Source organism: Patella vulgata, chromosome 6, assembly GCF_932274485.2.
Source record: "Patella vulgata chromosome 6, xgPatVulg1.2, whole genome shotgun sequence".
Taxonomy (NCBI): Eukaryota; Metazoa; Mollusca; class Gastropoda; family Patellidae; genus Patella; species Patella vulgata.
In genome coordinates, this window is record NC_065884.2 from 29,313,260 (window position 1) to 29,337,179 (window position 23,920).

General features: G+C 34.1%; 1 protein-coding gene across 1 annotated transcript; it reads left to right on the top strand.

Moving 5' to 3' along the window:
- Positions 1–174: 174 nt before the first annotated feature.
- On the top strand, positions 175–23,267 carry LOC126825730 (leucine-rich repeat-containing protein 43). The gene is made up of 15 exons (XM_050555499.2): positions 175–360; positions 3,476–3,578; positions 7,741–7,934; positions 12,436–12,546; positions 12,919–13,052; positions 13,624–13,744; positions 14,174–14,291; positions 14,416–14,492; positions 16,355–16,528; positions 16,826–16,961; positions 18,180–18,391; positions 18,674–18,781; positions 21,213–21,428; positions 22,008–22,077; positions 22,734–23,267. Exons 1-15 carry the CDS (start codon positions 262–264, stop codon positions 22,934–22,936), a joined length of 2,076 nt encoding a protein of 691 aa, XP_050411456.1. The 5' UTR covers positions 175–261; the 3' UTR covers positions 22,937–23,267.
- Positions 23,268–23,920: the final 653 nt, after the last annotated feature.

Genomic DNA, 23,920 nt, shown 5'->3' on the forward strand with positions numbered 1-23,920 from the left:
AATTGTTCTTATTTTATCCATATTTATAAGACCAAATACAAATCTATTAATTTTGCTATTATTAAAAACAAATTTTGGTTTAATGCTTTATGAAAAATATGTTTTATAATTAAATCGTTTTCTTTTATAAACTGGAAACAAATATTAACACAGCCTAGTAGCAAATCCATCCCAAAATGCATCTTTTGGCGTCAAAATGGCCGACAGTTGTCAAAACAGGTTCACAGCTGCCAATATTTTTTGATTATACCGTTACATGTAATGATGACAACCTTAAATACAGTGGCAGCGTCATCAGCGTTTGAATCGCAATTGAAAACATTATGTCTTTTGGAATTTCCATGTGGTGCAGGCTCATGGGTAAGGATTTCTCCTCTCAAATACAGTATAATACTCTAGTTCAAGAACGTCACTGTGACTAGGCTACTAGGACTACTAATATGTAACAGGCATTGCCTGAGTAGAGCGAAGCTGATTATTGTCAAATATAAAACTTTCATAATTAATTTTCTCAAGTGATACAAAAAATGTTAAATAATTTAGTTTTCTCCAAAATTGATTTTTATTTAGATCTAAATTTTATACATTAATTTTGTTTTTAAAAAAAGAACAAAAAAAGTGTGAGAATTATTTTCATTGACGTAAAAAAATATGTGACGTCATTGATTAGACGCGTCATAGAAATAGTTCTATGAGGCGCGTAATCTCGCTTGGGCGAGATTTGGTGGGTAGAATTATTTTTGTTAGTTACGTGATCTCGCTTGGGCGAGATTTGGTAAGTTGACATGCGCATTGCCTGTTTTACCCAGTGTATCCGGTTCCGGTCTGAATTTTTCTTTAATCAACAGTCTGTGGGTGACATTTTCAATTACGCTCCTGTGTTGCGCGGTGCTTTAGAGCTTCGCTCTATACTAGGCCTTTATTAATTACTATTAAAGTATTATTAGTTATTTATAATTAGTATTAGTATATAGTATTAGGCCTACTGTCTGACAAACTTTGACATCAAGAAATACAAAAATGGAAGCTAATTATGTCACTTATCGGGATAGATCATTTCGTATTTAAATAAGGCATAAGGGGGTCACACAGCAACTGAGCAAGGCTTGTCTATCGTAACAGCGTTTGGCTCTTTTACAAAAATTCAATTTTTGTGTATGAATAAGTTATTGCTCTCTTCAACAGGCATTGCATTCCTGTTCTTTTTTATTATATATTGTCTGGTTGGACATGGTGTATGCATATATATACGGATAGAAGGTCAGATTCCTGTGCCCAAACTCAAACGATCGAAAAGGATATGTGCTGCTTTTATTGCAACACACGTCATTGTCAAAATTTGTCAACCTTTACCCCCCTTCAAAATATTACGATGGTTTAGCTCATCACGTGACATGTGTAATGTTGCGATGAAGACAGTCGAAAATACAAGCAAAAACATTGACTTTCAAGAGAGAACTTTTTTTTTCTTTGGGGTATTTAATTGTACAATGGATTTTATTCAACTGGAGGTGATTTCAAACACATAGGCAAGTTTTTAATGACAAGTATTCAGTAGTTTGTTCACAATCGAAGAAATTTGTTTAAAATTTACCGCGGTTCAGACAGTAAGTAATGAATAGTAATTAATAAATAAGTAGCCTAATAGATCTAGTTAATAACAGGGTATATAATAATAAGAACAAAAAATAAATTGATTAGCAGTTATTGGATGTTTATAAAAAGGTGCTACTGTCTGAACCATCGTAAATTTTATACAGATTTCTTCGATTTTGAACAAACTAAATAACTTAAAATATAGGTCTATCTCCCAAAGATCTCGGTTACTTTCAATATTGGCATATATCGGACCATAACTTAATGGATTATGAAAAATCACATTTTTAGCTTGTGGACACTCTAGGGGTCTCAATTTTCATCTGATTTTGATGAAACTTGAAATGCATGTTTATAACCCAAAGATCTTGGTTCCTTTTGATATTTGCGCATATCAGATTGTAACTTCCTGATTGTACGAAAAATCACGTTTTTAGCTTGCAGTCTCTCTAGAGGTCACAATTTTTATCTGTTTGAAAAAAAACGTTTAATTATTTCACCGTTACACCCTAATGACGGCTGAGTTCGAATTTCGTGAAAATCAGACAAAAACTGGCAGACAAAATGGCCGCCTCTTGTACGCAAATAGTGTAAATGTATGGTATATCAAGGTTGTGAACCCTCTACAAGTCACAATTTTGATCCGTTTTTTTATAAAATTTGACATAGATGTTTATAACCCAAAGATCTGGGTTCCTTTCGTGCATATCGGATCATAACTTTCTGAATTATGACCCTTGATTGCACGAAAAATCGCTTTTTGTTTTAGCTTGTTCTCTATCCATCTCTTGTAAAATGTGGGCGTATCCTGCCTGGCGGCCGCTGGTTTATACTTTTGATGGCCTACATTACATGAAGATCTGTAAAAGTTCGCGTCAGATGTTGTATGAATGGCTTTTGACCCTATGATGTCAAACATTGATTAATCAATCAGCGTTGACGTTTGTAGTGGTTTACCCACAGTTTTGTGCATAGCACGCCAAAAATTCGCTGTAACAGATGGTTTTATTGGCCAATTCCTCATGCCATCCAGAATTCTTCCAGATCCTAGTGTAGTACAGACAAATAAAACAAAATTTTGAACTATAAAAAATGAAATGAAATAGGATCTGTGTTTTAATCAAATTGGTTTATAGTTATACCCTGCTTCTGTGACACTTGTTTATGTTAATATAATGTATAATTATGACCAACTAATCTTCATATAATTCATCATAATCACCTTCAATGAAAATGGTGACCAATGTTGATGCATATATTACCAGTTTCTTATTCTTCTGTACTAAAAGAATAAGTTAATTTTAGAGTGAACAAATCTGCCAGTGTACTATAGTTTGTCAAAATATTGTATTCTTGGCCGTGTTCGGTAATATGGGACATGTAAATTGGGGTAATATCATATCACACATTTTTTCAGAGTGTTACCATGCTTTGGTATTTTTAATAAAAAATTAACCGAAATGTATCAATAAACTAAACATATTCTAACTAAATCAATGGTCCACATATTCCAGTATGTTTTAGAAGCAATATCAGAAAGATGTAATGCACGGTCAGCCCATATTACCCCCCTCCCCCAGATAGGGTAATATGGGCCCTTACCCTGTGGCAAAAAAATAGTAACTTACATTGTCTTCCTTTAGCATTTTAAAATTATCTGAGCCCCAAGTGGTTTTCAATGGCAGTGTCTTCTGAGGCTACATGTATGTAAATCGACATAATGATGTAATAATATAACTGAGATGTCGAAATTAATTGATAGTCCTAAAATGTAAACTACCTGTACCTCTGTTGTGTGCATTCATTATTGAGTTTTGTATGTGCAAAGAATTAGAATAGTAGGTATACTAATTCCATGGTATGTTTTATTTTCTTACAGAGAAAAAAAAATACTTGTAATGATCAACTAAATCAACCTAAAAAACAGAAATCGGTGAAAAAAATTGAAAATGTAGAGAGCTGTTTTTCTGTTACATTAAAAGGTAGGCCAATTGCTTGTGAATTCTGATATTTTAATTGTTCAATAGCTGCATGCACTGGTATTAGTGGTATGTGAATCAAGAAAATTGTATAAAAACATGCCTAAGACACAGATTTGTTCATCATATTAACAATGTTAATTAATTTCATTCATACATACACTCTCGTGGAAAAAAAATAGCACCCAAATTTTAGTTGTCTTTTACATTCTCCTGTGATATTACAATTAACATTTGACTATACAGTAGACTTCGCATATAACGGACACCTTGGGACCGGAAGAAATCGTCTGTTATAAATAGTGTGTTATACAAAACATCTGCTATCCATCCTGAATTAGCTTAGTGTGCTGCAGGGCTTCCACACATTGATTTCCAATTTTATCTTGATTTTTAGCAAAGAGCTCAACACGCTACTTGTTAGCAAAAGCTGGACAATTATACGTATTGAGAAGACTTTCGAAATTTATATGAGGAAGAAGAAGACTAAAATTAACTTCTGAACAAATTGAAATCTCAAAATTTCTGTTGTTATTCGGGATTTCCGTGTGTGTGGAATCGCTATTGTGCCTGGGCTGAATTTTCCCAAAAAAATGTTTCCCCTAAAATCAGTATTCTGGTCACCAATAATAAAATCAGTAATATCATCATTTTGTTCTGCTTATTTGAGAGTCTGTTATAAAATGGACTTTAACATTGATTTGTCGATTAGGGACCGATGAAAATCGTCCGTTATAAACGATTGTCCGTTATACAGTGTCCGCTATAAAAGACTTTGAAAATAAGAAATTTCTATTACAAAAATTGGGACCAAACTGTTGTGTCCGCTATAAGCGATTGACCGTTGTATGTGCGTCCGTTATATGCAGAGTCTACTGTACTACAATATGTCAATACTACTGATAGATACTTTGCTAAATTGAGGACAAATTGTCTTCTTTTTTGATTGGAAACATGCAACATTTTTGACTAATCACAGTCTAGTTTTCATTTCTGGTTTAATTTAAATCAGCCATTTCCAAATATTATTTCAAAACAGACAGATTGTCAATGCACAGGTGTGTGTGTGTGCAGAAAAATGATCAGGGTGGGGGGGGGGCTGTTCCAGTATGACTGACTGCGGAGTCTAGAGAGGGGGATGGGGGGTTCTCCACCAGAAAATTTTGAAAGTTTGAAGTTGATTTCCTTGCATTTGAATTTGAGGCCATTTCTAAACTAAATTTACTCTTTTAAATGTATAGGCACTTACCTATGGTCCCTCAGCATGAGCAGGGTGAGGTTCTGGATTAACTGGATAGTTTATATGCAGTGAGTCCATGACACATAGATGACATTGTAGATGTCCGCAACTGACACATAATCTTCCCAAAGATCTCGATTCCTTTTGATATTGGCATGTATCGGACCATAACTTTATGGATTATGACCCCTGATTGTACGAAAAATCGCGTTTTTAGCTTGTGGACATTCTAGATAGAAATCACAATTGTCATCTGATTTTGATGGAACTTGAAATGCATGTTAATAACCCAAAGATCTTGGTTCCTTTCGATATTTATGCATATCGGATCGTAACTTCCTGAATTGTGGCCCCTGTCAGATTGTACGAAAAATCGTGTTTTTAGCTTGTATTTCCTTTAGAGGTCACAATTATTATCAGATTTAAAAAACGTTTGAATATATCACTGTTACACCGTAATGTCGGTTGAGTTTGAATTTCATGAAAATCGGAACGATACTGCCTGACAAATTAGCCTTTCCTTATGCAAATAGTGTAAAAGTATGTAATGCCAAGGTTGTGTTCCCTCTAAAAGTCACAATTTTTATCTGATTTTGATGAATCTTAAAATATATCTTTATATCCCAAATATCCACTTTGACGTTTTTCGTGCCGACAAAGTTGTTTATGAGATCAAATTTTTCAAAAATATGGGAGCACAATTTAGACGCCATTTTGAACTGAATATGAAAAATAGTGAAAAATCCACACTACGGGATTGAAAATAAGCACAATAGGCCGTGGTTTGGAGAATTTGTTGCCTATATTCGAATTTAATACATTTCTGGATAGCCTGGCAAAATGACCGCTGTTCGTTCTCAAATAGCGTAAAAATATTGTATATCAAGGTTGTAGACCCTATAGAGGTCACAATTTTTATACGCCCACATTTTCATATGGACGTATTATGCCGTCGCCCCTGTCCGTCCGGACGTCCGTCCGTCCACAATTTGTTTGTGAACACTCTACAGGTCACAATTCTTATCCGATTTTAACGAAACTTGAAATATAGGTGTATCTCCAAAAGATCTCGGCTGCTTTCGATATTGGCATGTATCGGATCGAAACTTCATGGATTATGGCCCCTGTTTGTACGAAAAATCACGTTTTTGGCTTGTGGACCCTATAGAGGTCACAATTTTTATCCGATTTTGTTGAATCTTGAAATGTAAGTTTATAACCCAAAGATCTCGGTTCCTTTCAATATTTGCTCATATCGGACCGAAACTTCCTGAATTATGGCCCCTGATTGTACGAAAAATCACGTTTTTAGCTTGTGGACCCTATAGAGGTTACAATTATTATCCGATTTAAAAAAAACGTTTGATTATATCACCATTATATCGTAATGAAGGTTGAGTTCGATTGTCATGAAAATCGGACCAAAACTGCTAGACAAAATGGCCGCTGCTTGTACGCGAATAGTGTAAAAATATAGTATATCAAGGTTGTGGACCCTGTAGAGGTCACAATTTTTATCCGATTTTGTTGAAACTTGAAATGTAAGTTTATAACCCAAAGATCTCGGTTCTTTTCATTATTCGCGCATATCGGACCATAACTTCCTGAATTATGGCCCCAGATTGTACGAAAAATCGCGTTTTTAGCTTGTGGACCCTATAGAGGTCATAATTTTTATCCGATTTAAAAAACTGTATTATTATATCACCCTTACACCCTAAGGAGGACCGAGTTCGAATTTTGTGAAAATCGGCCCAAAATTGACAGACAAATTGGCCGCCGTTCATTCTCAAATAGCGTAAAAATACGGTATATCAAGGTTGTGGACCCTATAGAGGTCACAATTTTTATCCAATTTTGTTGAAACTTGAAATGTAAGTTTATAACCCAAACATCTCGGTTCCTTTCAATATTCGCGCATATTGGACCTTAACTTCCTGAATTATGGCCCCTGATTGTACTAAAAATCACGTTTTTAGCTTGTGGACCCTATAGAGGTCATAATTTTTATCCGATTTAAAAAAACGTATTATTATATCACCGTTACACCCTAAGGATGGCTGAGTTCGAATTTCGTGAAAATCGGCCCAAAATTGACAGACAAAATGGCCGTCGTTCGTTCTCAAATAGCATAAAAATATGGTATATCAAGGTTGTGGACCCTATAGAGGTCACAATTTTTATCCGATTTTCTTGAAACTTGAAATGTAAGTTTATAACACAAAGATCTCGGTTCCTTTCGATATTTGCGCATATCGAATTGTAATTTCCTGAATTATGGCCCTTGATTGTAGGAAAAATCACTTTTTTAGCTTGTTCTCTATCCATCTCTCGAAAATGTGGGCGTATCCTGCTTGGCAGCCGCTGTTTTTTTTTTTTATTTTAAAAACCGTTTAGATCATTATTCCACCATAATGAAGGTTGAATTGGAATTTTGGGAAAATCGAAATGAAATTGCCGACAAAATGGTCGCTCTTTGTATGCAAATTGTATATTAGTATGTAATTCGAAGGTTATGGACCCACTAGAGGTCACAATTTTTATCCAATTTTCATGAAACTTAAAACTTATCTTTATATTCCAAAAATCTCAGTCCCTTTTGATATTTGCGCATTTCAGACCATAACTTTCTGGATTATGGCCCCTGATTGTACAAAAAATCATTTTTGTTTTTAGCTTGTTCTCTATCCATCTCTTACAAAATGTGGGCGTATCCTGTCTGGCAGCCGCTGGTTTTCTTCAAGATTCTTGTGAGAAAAAAAACAGGACAACAAAATACATTAATCTACTAGATGTTGAAGTTAATGTATAAAGTGTATGATTAGGTTGTATAAAAACTATCATACCTGATTCAAGGACAGGTCTAGTTATAAATATTTTTGTGATATATGCAACATTGTTCTGTAACTAAATGTTTAATTATAGATTATGGAGCAGATACAGAGAAAACTGAAACATTACAAGAATATGTTGGTTCGAAGTTTTCTCCATGGCATCTGGATTACAGTTGGAGTGATGAAGCCAAACAGTTAAGAGAACTGGCTGTTAAATCTCCATGGTTGATAGATGATCACTTTGTTTCAAATTATTTTAAAACATTAAGAATTATAGATAAAAAAGTGAGTAAAAACTAAATTAAGATTGAATATGTATGTTTACTTGTGATTCTCATTAAAAATAGTTGGCTTTGTTTTAGCCCATTGGGCTAAATTTGGTACATGCAGAGTCTGGCCAACCCGTGTCCCGATTCTGATTGGCTAATTGTAGTCACGTGTCATGTGGACGCCATTAAGTTACCCATCTGAAAAGAATCATCTGCATATATAGTAGCCTATAATTTGACGTGTGTTTAAATGACATAAATGGTCTTCTGTGTGGCCACACAAGAGATGGGCAAGGGATTCACATACACAGGTTCCCAAAAAATGCAGAAAGGTGTCGATTGGGGGAAGTAAAAGTAAAAAGTAGTTGATGGAAGCCTGGTACTAGTGGTAGATGTTTTTTCAATTTAAATTTCGTCTGTATGGCATAAAGTGTTGCGGTTTTGGTTAATTTGTATACCTTCTTAATCTTAATGCCTGTCATTTACATAGTCAACCAATTCTCTCTCAATTTGTGGATAATGTGCGGTGCTCCATCTATTCGCTTCTTCACTTGTTTCATGTCAGTAAGTTTCCCCTTCATAATCATAGCCCTTCAACGTCTCACGTTTGACTCCCCAAAAACAAAATTCACGACCTGCAGCCCTATTACCGTGCGTTTCAGCGTAACTAATTACCCTCAACTTCTCCTTAGCGGTATAAGCGGTTTGTCTCGTAGCCATTCTGAATAAATAATTTTTGAGAATGATGGAATGTTCACTGGTATTTTATATACATTGGGTTTTTTTCTTTGAGCAAGACTTTCTTATAATTTTAACATATAACTGTTTGAAGTTACCGACAGTTTTCAATCAACATGGATTCAGTGAATGACCCATTGTTATAATTTACCGGTATAGTTAATTATCTACCAGTGAGTTGTCACCATATACTTTATGAAGTTGTTTGTAGTTAACAAAATCATTGTTTCTTTGATTGGTATTAAAAATGCTGTTGTATTGTTTTACTGATAGATCTAAATGGCTACAATCTGGGTATTGTCATGACACGTGTAATGGGCGGGGCAATGGATGCTATCGTTTGATTGTCAGTTGTTTGCATAACTTAGAGTAAACTGGAATTGTTGTTTATCTTTTACTGGTAGTCAGGATTTAAGTCATGAGTAACTGATCATGAGAAATTGTTTCTACAGTTATTATTTAATCTGTTTATTGCCAAAACCTATTCATTTATCACAGCCAATTGCTCACGAATTTAACACGATGTAATAAACAGCCTTGCTTGTTGTAGGCGGGACTTGAATGACAATTTCAATGCCGTACGAGCAACAGAATTACCGCTAAAAGTTATGCAATAATGCAATTGTAAGTTATAATTAATATAAACAAATGTATAAAAAGCTTTTTATTTCATAAAGAAATATATATAAAGCTTGATACGGCTAATTATTATAACTGTAAACAAAAGAGTTTGGTCCAGTTACTGGAGATCACAGATGGATTTGAGTCACGTGTGGTATGGCATGAGTTTCACGAGGCACTGGAAAAGGGTGGGCCTAAACCACGCATATTTTTTTTCCCTAAAACACCTCTGCCAAAGTCGCCCTGCACATTATCTACGCATGCGCCTAATACACCGAAAATACAGTAGATATGTTTGACACAATGTAGGCCTACAATTACAGTAGTATCTATAGGCCTAGCCTAGCCTAGTTAGTAGATGTTTTTCGATTTAAACTTTTTTTGCTTTTTTTTTTAATAAGTGATTATGTTTGATATCTTCATCCTGGAGTGAATTTTCAACAATTTGTTATGAGTTTGAGACACACAATGTAGGCTTAGCAAGTAGGCCTAGGTGTTTTTATACTCAAATGTCGTGGGTATGTTACACAGTTCCCACCTCTTAAACTGACTACGTATCTTATGCAGAACTGTCATAACTCATTATTAGTATTAGACACTGCGTATATTATTTGGATTAAGCCATTCAGTCTGAAAAACTTGATTTTATTAAGATTATTATTTTTTTTTTTCTGGTCTTAGTGGGGAGTCGAAGTTTAAATTTCGATTTCCTGCAATTTTGATTAAAAGGCTAAAGCATTTACTTATGCTTCTGAATAAAAATTGTATACATTACCAAAAACTACTCAGATTTGTTTCTCAAGAGAGAGAGAGAGAGAGAGAGAGGTATACCTTCAATAATTTGCCTCTCTCTCTCTCTCCAACTGGAGGACCCAGAGAAAACCCACGAGGTTGGGCAGGCGACCCTACTTCTTGTCATGAAGAATCTTTAGATCGAAAAATAGCCAATTTTAAAAAAATTTATTGAAATTAATGTCTACCCCTACACTTGAGTGAACATAAAAATACATTTGTCCAGATCTAAAACATATAAATCGGTCACACGCTGTACTGTTGCTCTATCTGCGAAGTAAGAATGGGTAACAAAATAACGCCCATGACGTCAGTTGGCCAGATTCTCTATATATAAGACTCTGGGTACATGTATATTGCCACGTTGGTGTTTATTCAGATTTCTTCAAATGCAGTTGCTGGTCTCCGACTCTGTAGAGGCTGGTTAGGGCCTTAGGGGCACTGTTATGGAGCAAATTTAGGTACTCTTAATAAATCATTTTCTTCAGAATGGCAGAATAGATTTCTTTGAGGGACCTGATAAGAACGATGCAGGACAGGGGCACAACAGAGATACAAATTTAAACATTTTTGACGCTTCTCTAAAGGTGCTTGATGGTAAATTTGATAAAAAAATGTTGTTTTGGTTATGGTTAATCAGGTTTGTTCAAATGAAGTGACAAGGACTCTTGATTTGGCAAATTTATGTATTTTCTACCTCTTTTCCGAAAGTGTTTGAGTGATTTCAATTATATTTGATGTATGTCAACAAGATGATATGGTGATAATGTTTTTCCTGATTTGTTCAAGAGAGAGAGAGAAATGGAGTTTAACGTCCACTCGACCCAAACTAGGTCATTTTGGGACTAACATATGGTTTTTAATTTTATTTCAATAATTCGCTCATGCGTAGGGGGCTTTAGTAGTGGGAGGAAACCGAAGGACCCGGAGAACACCCACTAGGTTGGACAGGCGACCCTACTCCTTGTCACGTACAACCGGGGATTCGAAACCACACCAGTTGACTCAATGACAGACTTTATGATACAGCGTGCACACGCTAACCATTCAACCATCCACCCCCACCCCCTGATTTGTTCAAAGAAAGTTACTTAGCTCCAATGCTAGGGAAGTATGAATTGGAAAAGTAAGACTTCTTTTCCTACCCATTTGATGATTATAATCAAAAGTGGTAAATAAGTTGCCTGGTTGATGCTTATTCAGACTGGTTAAAACAAAGTTTTCTTGATCCCACAAGTCAGACAAGGCAGCTTATAATTCATCCTCGATATCCCCATAAGTATTTTTCCATTCTACACCACTGACCCCAGGGTCCATTCACGGGGGAGACACATAGTCAAATTGTCCACTTTTGATAATTATGCTATTTTTATCGACCAATCAAAAATATTTCTGAGTGGGCGAAGGGAAGTAACTCACATTTTATTGCAAAATATTTTAGGACATCGTTTTGTGTGAATGTCACTTCTTTGAAATTAAATTTCATGCAACCCTTCTCATAATCAAGGGTACAAACTGCTCTATTGTGGTAAATGTAAATAATGACACTAACATTGATATGTAAACTGTTTTTTGATTGCTTCGTAGGATCAACCTACGTACGTGGCCACTGGCCAATGAAGTCATCAAGGGAAAATAATTTGAATTTGTGAAAACCATATGAACAGACCCAAGGGTTAGTGTAGTAGAATGGAACGATACTGCTGGGGATGCCTAGGATGCTTATAATTGGGTCAAATTTAATCATTTTGGACTTCTTCTATACTGCTTGATGGATTTAAACAAATTTGGTAGTTATGTTGATTGGGTGATGTTTGTTCAATAAAGTTAAATGTTACCAGTGGCCTGGAAGGGCAGATTTGATTATTAGATTTAGATTTTTCCTTACCCTCTCAATAGATTACAACCAAAATTGAGAGATTTGATGCTTATTCGGATGTATTTAAACAATGTTGCTTAGGCCAATGAAACAAGGCAGGGGTAGCTTGAATGTTATATAAATTATTGATTAGACATTTATTAACATGACAAGATCATAATCAACTCTTGATGCCATCGCATGGCTCTGATTTTAAGTAGATTATAACTAGAACAGTTCAGCTATTAATAATTTAATTTAAAAATGGAGAAGCGAGGCTAAGACTCGAATGACCAGTTTGTTTGTTACAATCAATGCACACGTCTTGTCAAAACTACAACTACTAATAATTTCGCTCAAAATAAAGTAATTTGCATGAAATTTTCAATATATTCATTTTTGAAATATTATAGCGAGAATGGCCAGCTTTTTAGCTAAATCTTACATCATTCCCCTTTAATTAATAAAATTTTAATCTAAGATAATCATAAATTGATTTATTTTTCAGGTAACTGAATTAGATGAAAATTTATTAGAGTTTAATAATTTAGAGGACCTGACATTGAGTGCAAATTTTATAAAAACAGTAAATTCCCGAAATCTACCCCCATCAATACAGGTACTGTAATTAAGTGATCAAACCAACCACAGAGTTATATGCCCACCTTTATTGACTTACCATGATTGAGTTACATATACTTAATTTTTACCTTGAAAAGACTTACTTAAGCTACAAGATTTTAATCCTGAAAACAATTTCTGATTTCTTCTTTTTTGGAGATTTTAATCCCTTTGATGTCAAACTGTAAAACATCAAAGATGTTACATCTCCAAATTACACTTGTTGATTAAGAAGTCGGTTTCTTGACAGCTAATTTTAGCACTAACAGTCACATAGTGAGAAGCAGTTGCATGGTAAATGCATCCTCATGGTAATAACTTTATTATAAGTTTTTATAAAAATAGAATCATATAATTTTGGTACTTTCAGATTTTAGAATTATGTGCTAATCAGATACAAGATTTATCATCTTTATGTATTAAACCCCCACCTTGCTTAAGTCACCTAGGTTTAGGTTATAATAAAGTATCTTATATTGGTGATTATATTACTGGTGATAACTGGTAAGTTTCCTTTATTTATTCCCTTCTTTAATATATAAGTTTTTTTTTCCAACGGTAAAATTAAAAAAAAAACCAACCAAGTTCTATGCTAAGCGATATCAGGTATTTCAGAAAGTGTAATTATTCTGTCTTATGTGTGGCACCCATCACAATTTGTATCTATTCGGCCAATACTGAATAGATTTTGTGAAGGCAACAACACCATATATTAGTCTACACCAGTGATCTTAATCAGCGTTTTTTGTCGGAAATAACGAAGACAGTAATTTATTAAAGAATATTATACTGACATGAATTTCTAGTCGGTACGTGAATTAAATATGGAAAATTTTCCGAATGGTGTACCTATTTGTCATTATTTTTGTTGTAATTACATACAGTAGAATACAATATTTCTAATAACAAATTACCAAGAATTATTTTTGTTGAAGTCTGGTTATATTAAAGGGAATGGAAGCTTATAATTTTAAAACCCATTTCCTCCCGGGACCTCATTTGACCCAATTATAGCCGGTTTGTTTCAAAATGGATTAAGAACCCTGGTCTACATACATATATTAATTTATTTCAGGCCATGTCTTCTGTCTTTAGATTTGAGTAACAATAATCTTAGTGATTTACTGGATGTTGTAAGAAAACTAGGCACACTTCCAAAATTACGTAACTTGGTCTTACAAGGAAATCCATTAGCAGTAAGTTATCTCACAACCTTTTTTGGTTTGATCAAAGATGAATTAATCATTTGTTGGAATTCAAACAAAATAAAAGTTATTATTATGAACTAACTAGGGGATTGGGTGACAGAGTCATCTAAATCATACACTGTAGTTAGATTGTCAGTTCTGTCATTCAGTGCTTTCAATCTGAGCTTGTATGTTGTGACTAGGGGTAGGCTGCTTCACTAACCTTGATCATTTTCTACAGGTTTTCCAATTTCCTTGACCTACTGAAGACCCTGTTGAACCTCATTTCTCTCTCCTTATTATAAACAGGGTGGATTGCCCTTGACCACAAACCTGTTTCCACCCATTTTAGATTCCCTGTATTTGTCCCTGATGATGTCATGTTTCCAAAACAGTATTATCTTACTCTGTAAATGATACAAATTTTGTTTATTTCAGTTTATTCCTGGATATAGAGGCTACATTATAGACAGTTTAAGAAAATTATCAATATTAGATGATTTACTCATATCAGCTGATGAAAGACATCATTATAAAGGCCTGGCTAGAAGAAGGGGTAAATTCATTCATGATTTACTGTGCTAAATGAATTTTACCTTGCACTGTTCTATTTGTACCCACATAGGCATCTGGATGGATATACTGGAGTTGATGTGTATTGAAATTTGTGTATTTTTCAGAATATATATTGGATGAAGCGAAGATCAATCTCTCTGTTTCTTATGTTAAAGGAATACCAGTTCCAGAAGAAATAAAGGTAAAAACTCCCTTAAATATTGATATTTTAATTAAGGGGATTATGGATGGAAGGTAGCCAAGTTACAGAAAATATGTGACCGGCCACGGCAAAATGAGTTTGAATGTTCGCGATCCAATAATGAGATAAAGACAAATATACTATCTATTGACCCAAAATATCAAAATAGCAATAAATAGAGAATCTCCTACCAGTCTTTTTTGATATCAAAAAATATCATCACAAGTTGATAAAGTAACAAAAAACGAGTCTCTGTGATATCTACTGTAGAATGTATTATTGGGCGATAAAACATTTTAAAACACCTTTATTTTGAAGGAATACAAAAATCTTAATTCGGTCGTACAGCTGCACGGCTTCTTTGATGATTAAGATAGACTACTAAACTTGATTACCCAATCAACAACCTTAATCTCCTGACCACTGGCACCAAGGTGCTGATTAATTGATGAACTGAAGTTAATCTCACCAAAGTTATAATATACATACTTAGACTACTAATGTATAGATTGTTCTAAATTATAACGGCTATCATAAGAAATGTGAATATGCCGCATGTGTTGTGGATGTTTTGCTATGAAAAGAGTGCATTTACTACGATTTTCGTCTTCAGCACCCTTGAATACCTAAAGAAGAAAATATTGATATGAAACGACAAAATAATGAATGATTTAATGGCATGGTTGCTGTGTTATATTGTTTTAGAACATACCGACACCTTTAACTTACTTTTTCTAAAAACTGCAGATATCAGTGCATTCAATTCATTTGCAACTAACTGAGAGCTCTCACGACTGCCTTTTTCCATTCTCGAACGCTAAACAGTCACCCATGCCCGATGAATTAATAAATTTAATTCTCGTAATGCAATTATATCCGCTGTAAATTGTGTTTGTTAAAAGTTATCTATACACTGGTATCGTAACCGTGCCATACGAAAAACTCCATAGTATATACAATGGCTATAATAACTACTTTTAATTAAGGTGTATTGAATATGTAAAATGATAAATATACGTTGCATCGACCCAAAATCATGTTTTTCGTATTCAGTCCTCTATAATGATATATATTACACGTTAGAGTATCAAGTATTATCGGATTGATTCTTATACTGAATTTTTTTTTTTTGATGTAGCACCCCTTAAAACCCATACAATGACATTAATAAACACATAACTTGTGAAAACTAAAAAATTTGTCATTTTGGTGTCCATTTTGAATAAAAAAATGTTGGAAATTGTCGGATCAAATTTTTACTACAATTTTCGGATCAATTTTTTACTACAATTTTCAGATCAAATTTTTACAACAATTTTCGTCTTTAGCACCTGAAAACTTCTTGAAAACAATATTCAACGACAAAACAGCAAATAAATGGCCTGGTTGCCATGGGATTTTGTTTTAAAACATACCAAATCTTTGACTTGATTTTTCTCACAACTTACTTTGGTGAGTTGGGTGGCTTCAAGCGGACACAGCTCAGTCAATTTTTGCCCGATTGAAACAAACTATACATCAAATTGAAGGTACATGTATTGAGTTGGAGATTTTGAAAATAACAATAACTTAATTTTCTCATTGCGATTCATTATGCCATGACGGGTCACATATGTTTTTATTTATAATAGAAGAAGAATTTATTGTGTGTAAAGTGATTGCTACCAGTATATAGTTACTAAAATTAGTAAAATGTTACAAAATTATAATGGCATTGGGTAGATTCCAATCCAGTGCTTTTGATATAAAAGTGACCTTAGGGTACAATATAACCAGTTGTAAATCAACAAAAATACATATAAGCTTATTTATGAAAAATAATTTTTGTCATTTGTTTGACAACTTTTTATTTATGAAAACAGAATCCAGAAGAACAGCCTGAGTTTCCAGTAATAGAAAGAAGATATTATATAGAGTTTAACTTTTTACAAGATACCAGTGGTAGAAATGAGATTTGTTTATTTGCACCAGAGGATGATATAACAGAAATATCAACACAGTTAGAATCATCTAGACATGATGTTCAGTCGGTTTTGGTATGTACAGAATGAGAAATGTATCCTGTGGATTTTAATTTATACGCTATTGAAAGATACTTAGATATTTATTCTGTCAACCTTACCTGATTGTATAACATTGCTACATATTCTGTAAGATTGTCCCTTTACAAATAAAATATTTTTCCATTATGACTTACCTACCTTTAACTTGATAGATGGTGCCTGTACAACCGGAAGGCCATACTTATCAAATACAATATTTTGAACACTGCTGTTCATCAGATATATGTATCAATATATTTTTAAAAGTGTGTATACATTTATGTATTACAGCAATCTGAAATTGTTGGTGACAGTGATCACCTAGAAGAAGAAGAAATAGAAGAAGCAGGAATTGTGGAAAAAAATGTCTATTTTAACAGTAAACCAGATTTAAAGAATTTAGAAACTGCAAGAGATTTGTACTCAGGTCTGATTTTAAAAATGATTTACATTGTATTTACATTTGTATTAATATTGCTAGAATTTTTGCTCTTATAATTAATTAATGGTGGCATTATATGTCATTAATTAATGTCTTTGGTCAATTGTACTAAAGGTGCACTAAAAATATAAGTGACAGGTTGACACATAAAAAGAGTTATAGAGCCAAAACATAGCTGGTTCTATGTGTCAACAAAATACATGTGATTGGAAATTTACCTATTGCATCACTTGGTTTAAGGGACCAGTCATATCAGTAATTGCACAGGTTCAGGGTCATAAATACACTAGTTTTGTGCATGTTGTTCTTTAAAAGAAATCATGGCAAACTTTTAAGCCAGATTTCATTTGATTCCGAAGAGATTACCATCTGAGTTCCTAGACAACAGCTTGATTCCAGAAGGGAAAAGATGTAACAGTTTCTATCAGCAGACTCGCCCACTTATAGCCTGAGTACGGCAACTATTGATTTTGGTGCATGTCCCGACTCCTAGGGGCAGAGCCACGCCCAATTTTTGTGTTTATCGTATACTGGCCACAATTCTGAATGGATTATCTTCAAACTTGTCATGTAAGGGTGGCAACTATTGATTTTGGTGCATGACCCAACCCCAGGGGCAGAGCCATGCACATTTTTTGTGTTCAGTGTCTGAGGGCCACAATTCTGAATGGATTTTCTTGGAACTTAGTATACTTATTCCTTATACCCCAAGGACGGCAACTATTGATTTTGGTACGTATGGTCTGTCCCCCATGGGTGGTGCCACCACACCCACTTTTTGTTGATATTTTGTCTGTAAATAATCTACAGGTTGCAATTATTAACATATTTGGATCCAATTCAGTATGATCCATCATAGGGTTGTACCTATTTATATTGGTCCATGTCCAACCCCCAGGAGCAGAGCCACGCCCAATTTCTGCATTTTGTGTCTACAGACTGGAATTCTGAATCCGAATAGATCATCTTGGAACTTGGCATATTTATTCCTTATACCGTAAGAATAGCAACTATTCATTTTGGTGCATGTCCCGACCCTGAGGGGCGGTGTCACACCCACTTTATTTTAAAAAGTGCTATAATGAATCAAAGGAGGAATGTGGACGTATATTATATTGCAGCGATAGCGATGCTCTCGTTCTTTATTCATTTAAATATTATATAGAATTCACTAACTTATTGAGTTGATTATAAATTATAAAGGTGTAGGAGATACTTTACCACCAGATAATCAACAACCTATTGTAGAAGATGAAATACGACCACCATTTAAATTGTCATCTATAAATACTGATAAATTACCCTGGGCTGAAGAACTAGAGTTAAACTGGTCACAAAATGTTGTTAGAGATGATCTCATTGCTCTCAGAGATTTCTTTCAACAAGGAATGGATTTCTCCATTATTGAAGAAATGGTAATTTTAGAATTTCGTAAATTTAAGAATAGAAGTGAGGGGACTAGGGATTCATGAAATAGTAAATATTTCTATGTTTGGAATCAACCAATTGTTCTTTTTTAGTAAAGAATGGTTGAATCAGGAATTGATTTATGCCCCAAAATATTTAAACAGAATGTTCCAAGTGATCTGTTTTTATTAGAGAGCAATGCAATAATTCAAGAAATATATTTATCATATCCTGGGAAAAACTGTGTTTTGTGAAGAATAAGATGTAAGAGAAATTATTGTATTGTACAGGTACTATGTTATCCATTAGAAGAAGAAACTGATACTGTTGCTACACCTGTTAGTGGTAAAAAGGGTAAAGATGATAAATCATCAGGTAAAGGTGATAAGAAAGCGAAGGTAAGATTAAACTTTTACTCTTTAATTTATTTCTCCAATGTCTTTATGACAATTATTTGATGGTAATTACTGGTCACTCCTATATGGAGAGAGAGAGAGATATATGGGTTAACTCCACTTGATACAAACCAGGTCATTTCTGGACTAAGATTTGGTTCAATTTTATTTCAATAATGGTCTTTAGCAATGGGAGAAACCCCTAGATTGGACAGGCGACGTTACTCATTGTCATGTACAAGTGGGACTCAAAACAAACTAAAGCACACACATTAGACCACTTCACCCCCAACCTCTGTCAATCCTACAAGGAGGGTATAATCAAATTCACAGTAATAGAAGCAATAAAATCTTAATGAATTTAATGGACCCATGCTTATTGCTTGCCATCACATATAATAATAAGTAAATGCAGGGGGGCCGCACTGCACATAAACAATTACACAAGACAGACCTACGGACAGGACACAATATATACAGACATCTCAAACTACAAACTTGTATATATACTCTTCAAAACAAAGTAGGGGATATTCAGAAACAATACAAAACTGCAAAAATGCACTGCTGTTTTTATTAGAGGTAAATGTATGTTAATAACAGGCCAGTTGCCTTCATATGAACATAAACAGTTCATATGGGCGGCTTATCTGACGGCCCCATTTCAATCGCAAAGAGATACACTGTCAAAAGTGAAAATGGACGTTTTTGATTTTTGTCTTAATAATGAGTAATCGCTCCACCAATCCTCAGACATTCAGCAATTCGTCGTGGCATGCTCCTAATCAACCGTCCAATCATGATTTAGGGCAATCTGACCCACTCCTCTTGCAGCGCCACGGCCAATTCTTGCAGTGTTGTCGGTTAAACGTAACACACTAAAGCAAAGATACGCTAAACAGTAAATCTTCTGCAAGAACCTATAGCAAATCAAACACGGATAGGTTAAACCTGCAAGTGGCAGTTTTCATCAACCCTTCCTTGAAGTGTCAAATTTGACAATGAACCCCTCCCACGTGTATGACGCTATGCAGCTCAGTGGTTCTGTTGGGGCGATAACTTCTTCATCTGTGAACATACTCTCAAAGCATGACTATTTAACATATCACAACCTGCATAGGTATTTGCATTTCAATATCCCTACTTTTTTTTGAAGAGTATATATATATCAGATAAAGTGAATGGATCAGGAGCCTGTACTTATAAAAACAAACAATCAATATAAGGGAAGCAAGTCATGTTCGGCAGGTGCTGGTGGGTGGGTTTTTGTTGCCTGTTTTTTACATTTCTAAGTAGTAGTTATTAGCACACTTTCCGAGGTGTATCGGTGAATATCAGGACAGTTTTGGTCGAGGGGCCCAGTCGAGGCGGCTCCCGACCAAAACTGTCCTGATATTCACCGATACACCGAGGAAAGGTGCTAATAAGTTACTTACATCACATTTCTATCGAGTATTGTGAAGCAAAATGTGAAAAATAGTATTTATTATCGAGTCGTTTCAACCGAAAAGTGACAAATACTTTCTGCTCTTTCATTTATCCCTTTCTGAGCCTCACGTTACATTTCATGGTAGAATGATTTTGCAGTGGAGAGACGACCTGAGTAGTATTTACACGTGCGTCTTGCTATGATACTCTGAGCATAAAACAATCACGTGTTTGTTTAGACCACATTGTCTAAACAACTTGTCTATGGCGTAGAGGACTGCGATATTATTAAATGTAGTGTAATGGAAATGCGAAACGTGGGTCATTCCTGGTGAAAGTATGCATCGGCGGATGGTTCTTCCGTTGAAATTTATTTATAATAAAGTTTATGACTTTCTAGGCGGTTTTTTTTTCATCCTGTTATTTTCAATGCCTGTAAAGTGTCCAGCAAGAGAACTGCGACCTTCTATCATCACAATTAATTAAAATAATTATTCAATATTCTAATTTATATATTTTCCATATTAATATAAATCAAACCAAATTATGAAATAGATGCCAATTGATATGTATAATAATTGATTTTTGTAGTATGTTGTTATGTTAATTTAATGTCATTGTATATGTTTTTGAACTGCCATGTAGTTCCCCCCGGTTTGTTTTGTTACTATGATTTTGACTAGTTGTTTCATGTACATTATCCTTGTGCATTGTATAGAGCCATCATTATCAATTGCGATCTGGGGCGGACTAAACTGGGTCGGACTAAACGTCCCCTACTTATTGCTTGATAGGTATCTAAAACAGTTTAAAAGTATGGTGTATCAGAAAAGAACAGTACTTTTTCTGTATATTTCTGATACACGACACTTTTATCAAAGGTTGCCACTGGCAACGAGTAGAAGTGGGATGTAATCTTAATTAACCTATAATTATTAAGTCTATATTTTATAGAAAATGATAATAAAGACAAAAAAATAACTATTTCTACTATATTTCTTTTTAGGGAGGAAAACCAGAGAAAGATGATGGAAAGAAAAAGAAAAAGAAAGAACCTGAAGTTGAATTAAAGAAGATGCCACCACAGCTTTCAACACTAGCAACCTTTCATGTTCAACTAGAAGAATTCCTTGAGGGAGAATTCTCTTTTAAATCAGTTTATACCCAGGGTCCGACAGAGCTAGCCTCTACTGTTAAAAGTATGGAGATTTCAGATAAAAAGGTAACAAATAATTTACTAAACGTTTAATGATGCTTTACTAAACGATAGAATACTTTACAAAACTTGTATTGATAGAATACTTTACTAAACTGGTAATGATGGAATACTTTACTAAACTTGTAATGATAGAATACTTACAATGATAGAATACTTTATTTAAACTTATAATGATAGAATACTTTATTAAACTTATAATGATAGAATACTTAACTAGTAAGCTTACTCAATTTTGCTGATTTTGGTGATTATGAAGTTTTTGCCTTATTTCAGTAAATATTTTATGTCTTTTGTCTTACAATTATAGTTTATACCCGATACAAACTTCAAATATCTGTTTTCTAAGATAAATGCATTTGTCACATACCAGTTTAAAGGTCTTTGCATACAGAATTTACATTGATGCATAGTTGTGTTTTTGCTTTTAACCCATATGTGTCACATTTAGTTGGAGTGGGTCACATCGGTGGTCACATATGTCAAGTAAATTCAACATAAGGGGTAGTCTATCTGTGTCTCTCTCAAACTTTAAGTTTGAATATATATATATAGATATTTAATGTGTCTTTTGACTGATTTTAGGATGGTAAATCTAAAGATGTAAAACATAAGAAGAAACCAGCTTCAGCAAAAGTTAAAGGAAAAGATAAAGGTATGTACAATAATTTGATTTCAAATTTAAAGCAATTCTAATCTTGTAAATTCATATAGATGAATGATGTTTTAATTAAAGATACATTATGGGAGAATTTTATAGAGAGTTGGCCATTCTTGCTATAACAGTTCAAAAGTAGATGATGAAAGAAGAATATATTGAAAAATTCAGTCAAATTACTTTATTCTGAACATAGTTATCATCGTTGTAATATTTGCCTAGAAATGGTAGCAAATTGTGTCTTCACCTTTGCTGATCGTTTGATTGACAGGCGTTATAACTCCACCTACATATCTCGATTATCAAGTAAAGTTTTCAATGGCATACCGAAACGCTTTACAGCGGCCTCGCTAAGTACACTCTATCATTTAGCCTCGATCTAACTGACGTATTTTCATCAGGTTACCCCTTATTTGATTTAATCAATTAGTGAAATCCTATTTAAATCTGAGCTGTAGCCGAGCCATCCGTGGGTCTACAGAGTTGATTTTGGTCTTGTTGTTTAAATAAAGATCTAATTTATAATTTCTATAACATCTGAAGCCTAAATTAAGACTTGCAATAATCAGATTTAGCTCTTGCATAATGCATGTTTAAGCAATTTAATGCCAAGTAAACTAACTTAAAATTTGTGTTTAAATTTTTGATTACAGATGTAAGAAAAGCCAGTGCAAATAAAAGTGGGAAAGATGCTGGAGATAAGAAAGGAAAGGGAAAGTCTACAGCACCACCTGTTGATGAGGAAGAAGAAGCACTCCCCCAACCTCCTCTAGAAGTTGAAATCAGTGTAAATTTACATCATTGGAAGACAGCAATGGATTCATTGAAAGATGAAGAAGAGAAGAAAGCACAGTAATTTAATTATTTAATGTCAAACTATTCATGATCAAATGCTACATCTTTTTTTTTCTTTGTATATTTCATTTGTCAAAATCTCTTTTAATGGTTGAAATATCGTTTAGGATTTTAATATTTATTATTTTGTCAAAACTAAAGCACAGTTATTTACAATTTATAAAGATTTATTTATGAATACATGTGTGATAAACATGTTTATTTTTATGTACAGGTTGCCATGGTTATTTATGGCTATTGTATAAAGTGTGATATTTATTATAAGATAATGTGATATAAACTGTGATAAACTATACTGTATAAATTTATAATGAAATAAAGTATAGTAATCTTTTAAATAGAATGTTACTTTTCTTCAAATTTGATGTGAAACATTGGGTTCATGAAAGGACAAACACTATAAATATTCAGCATTCTGTGACCGTCCATTCTCGAATTATCCCCCTTTTCCAAAAACTTTGGGGGTGCTTGATTCACAGTCCAGAACGTCATGCATTCCCGAATTATCCCCCTTTTCCAAAAACTTTGAGGGTGCTTGATTCACAGTCCAGAACGTCATGCATTGACAGAATTGCAATCGAGTGACACAGAATTCCGTTCTGACAGTCCCGACTACGAAGGTGGTGTGAGTAGAATCGTGACGTAATTAAACACAACAAATATGTTTTGCCTGCGTGGTTGGTTGATATACTTATACAGTCGACTCATGTGTTGCAGCCCGAAATACCCCTTTTCACACTCGATTGTAACTATTTTTGGGATTGAGAGAATTAAATTCCGGAACGTTCAATCAAGTACTCCCCCCCCCCCCCCCCTTGTAAACATGATAAAGGCTACAGTTTTTAAAAGAATTTTTCAAGTTTTGTGAACAGAGATCAGATTTCTTGAAATCAAATTTGGTCAACATTCAAGTTTTCCTTTGGATAAGCATGGTTATCGGGAAACAAACATTCAGATTTTAGTCTCTAAAAAAAAAAAATCTGAT

Bases quoted from the DNA above. Each gene is read 5' to 3' on its own strand.
- LOC126825730 (XM_050555499.2), top strand. From the start codon at position 262: ATGATGACAACCTTAAATACAGTGGCAGCGTCATCAGCGTTTGAATCG. The intron at 7,935-12,435 runs GTGAGTAAAAAC...TTTATTTTTCAG, and splicing joins TAAGAATTATAGATAAAAAA to GTAACTGAATTAGATGAAAA. The intron at 12,547-12,918 runs GTACTGTAATTA...TGGTACTTTCAG, and splicing joins ATCTACCCCCATCAATACAG to ATTTTAGAATTATGTGCTAA.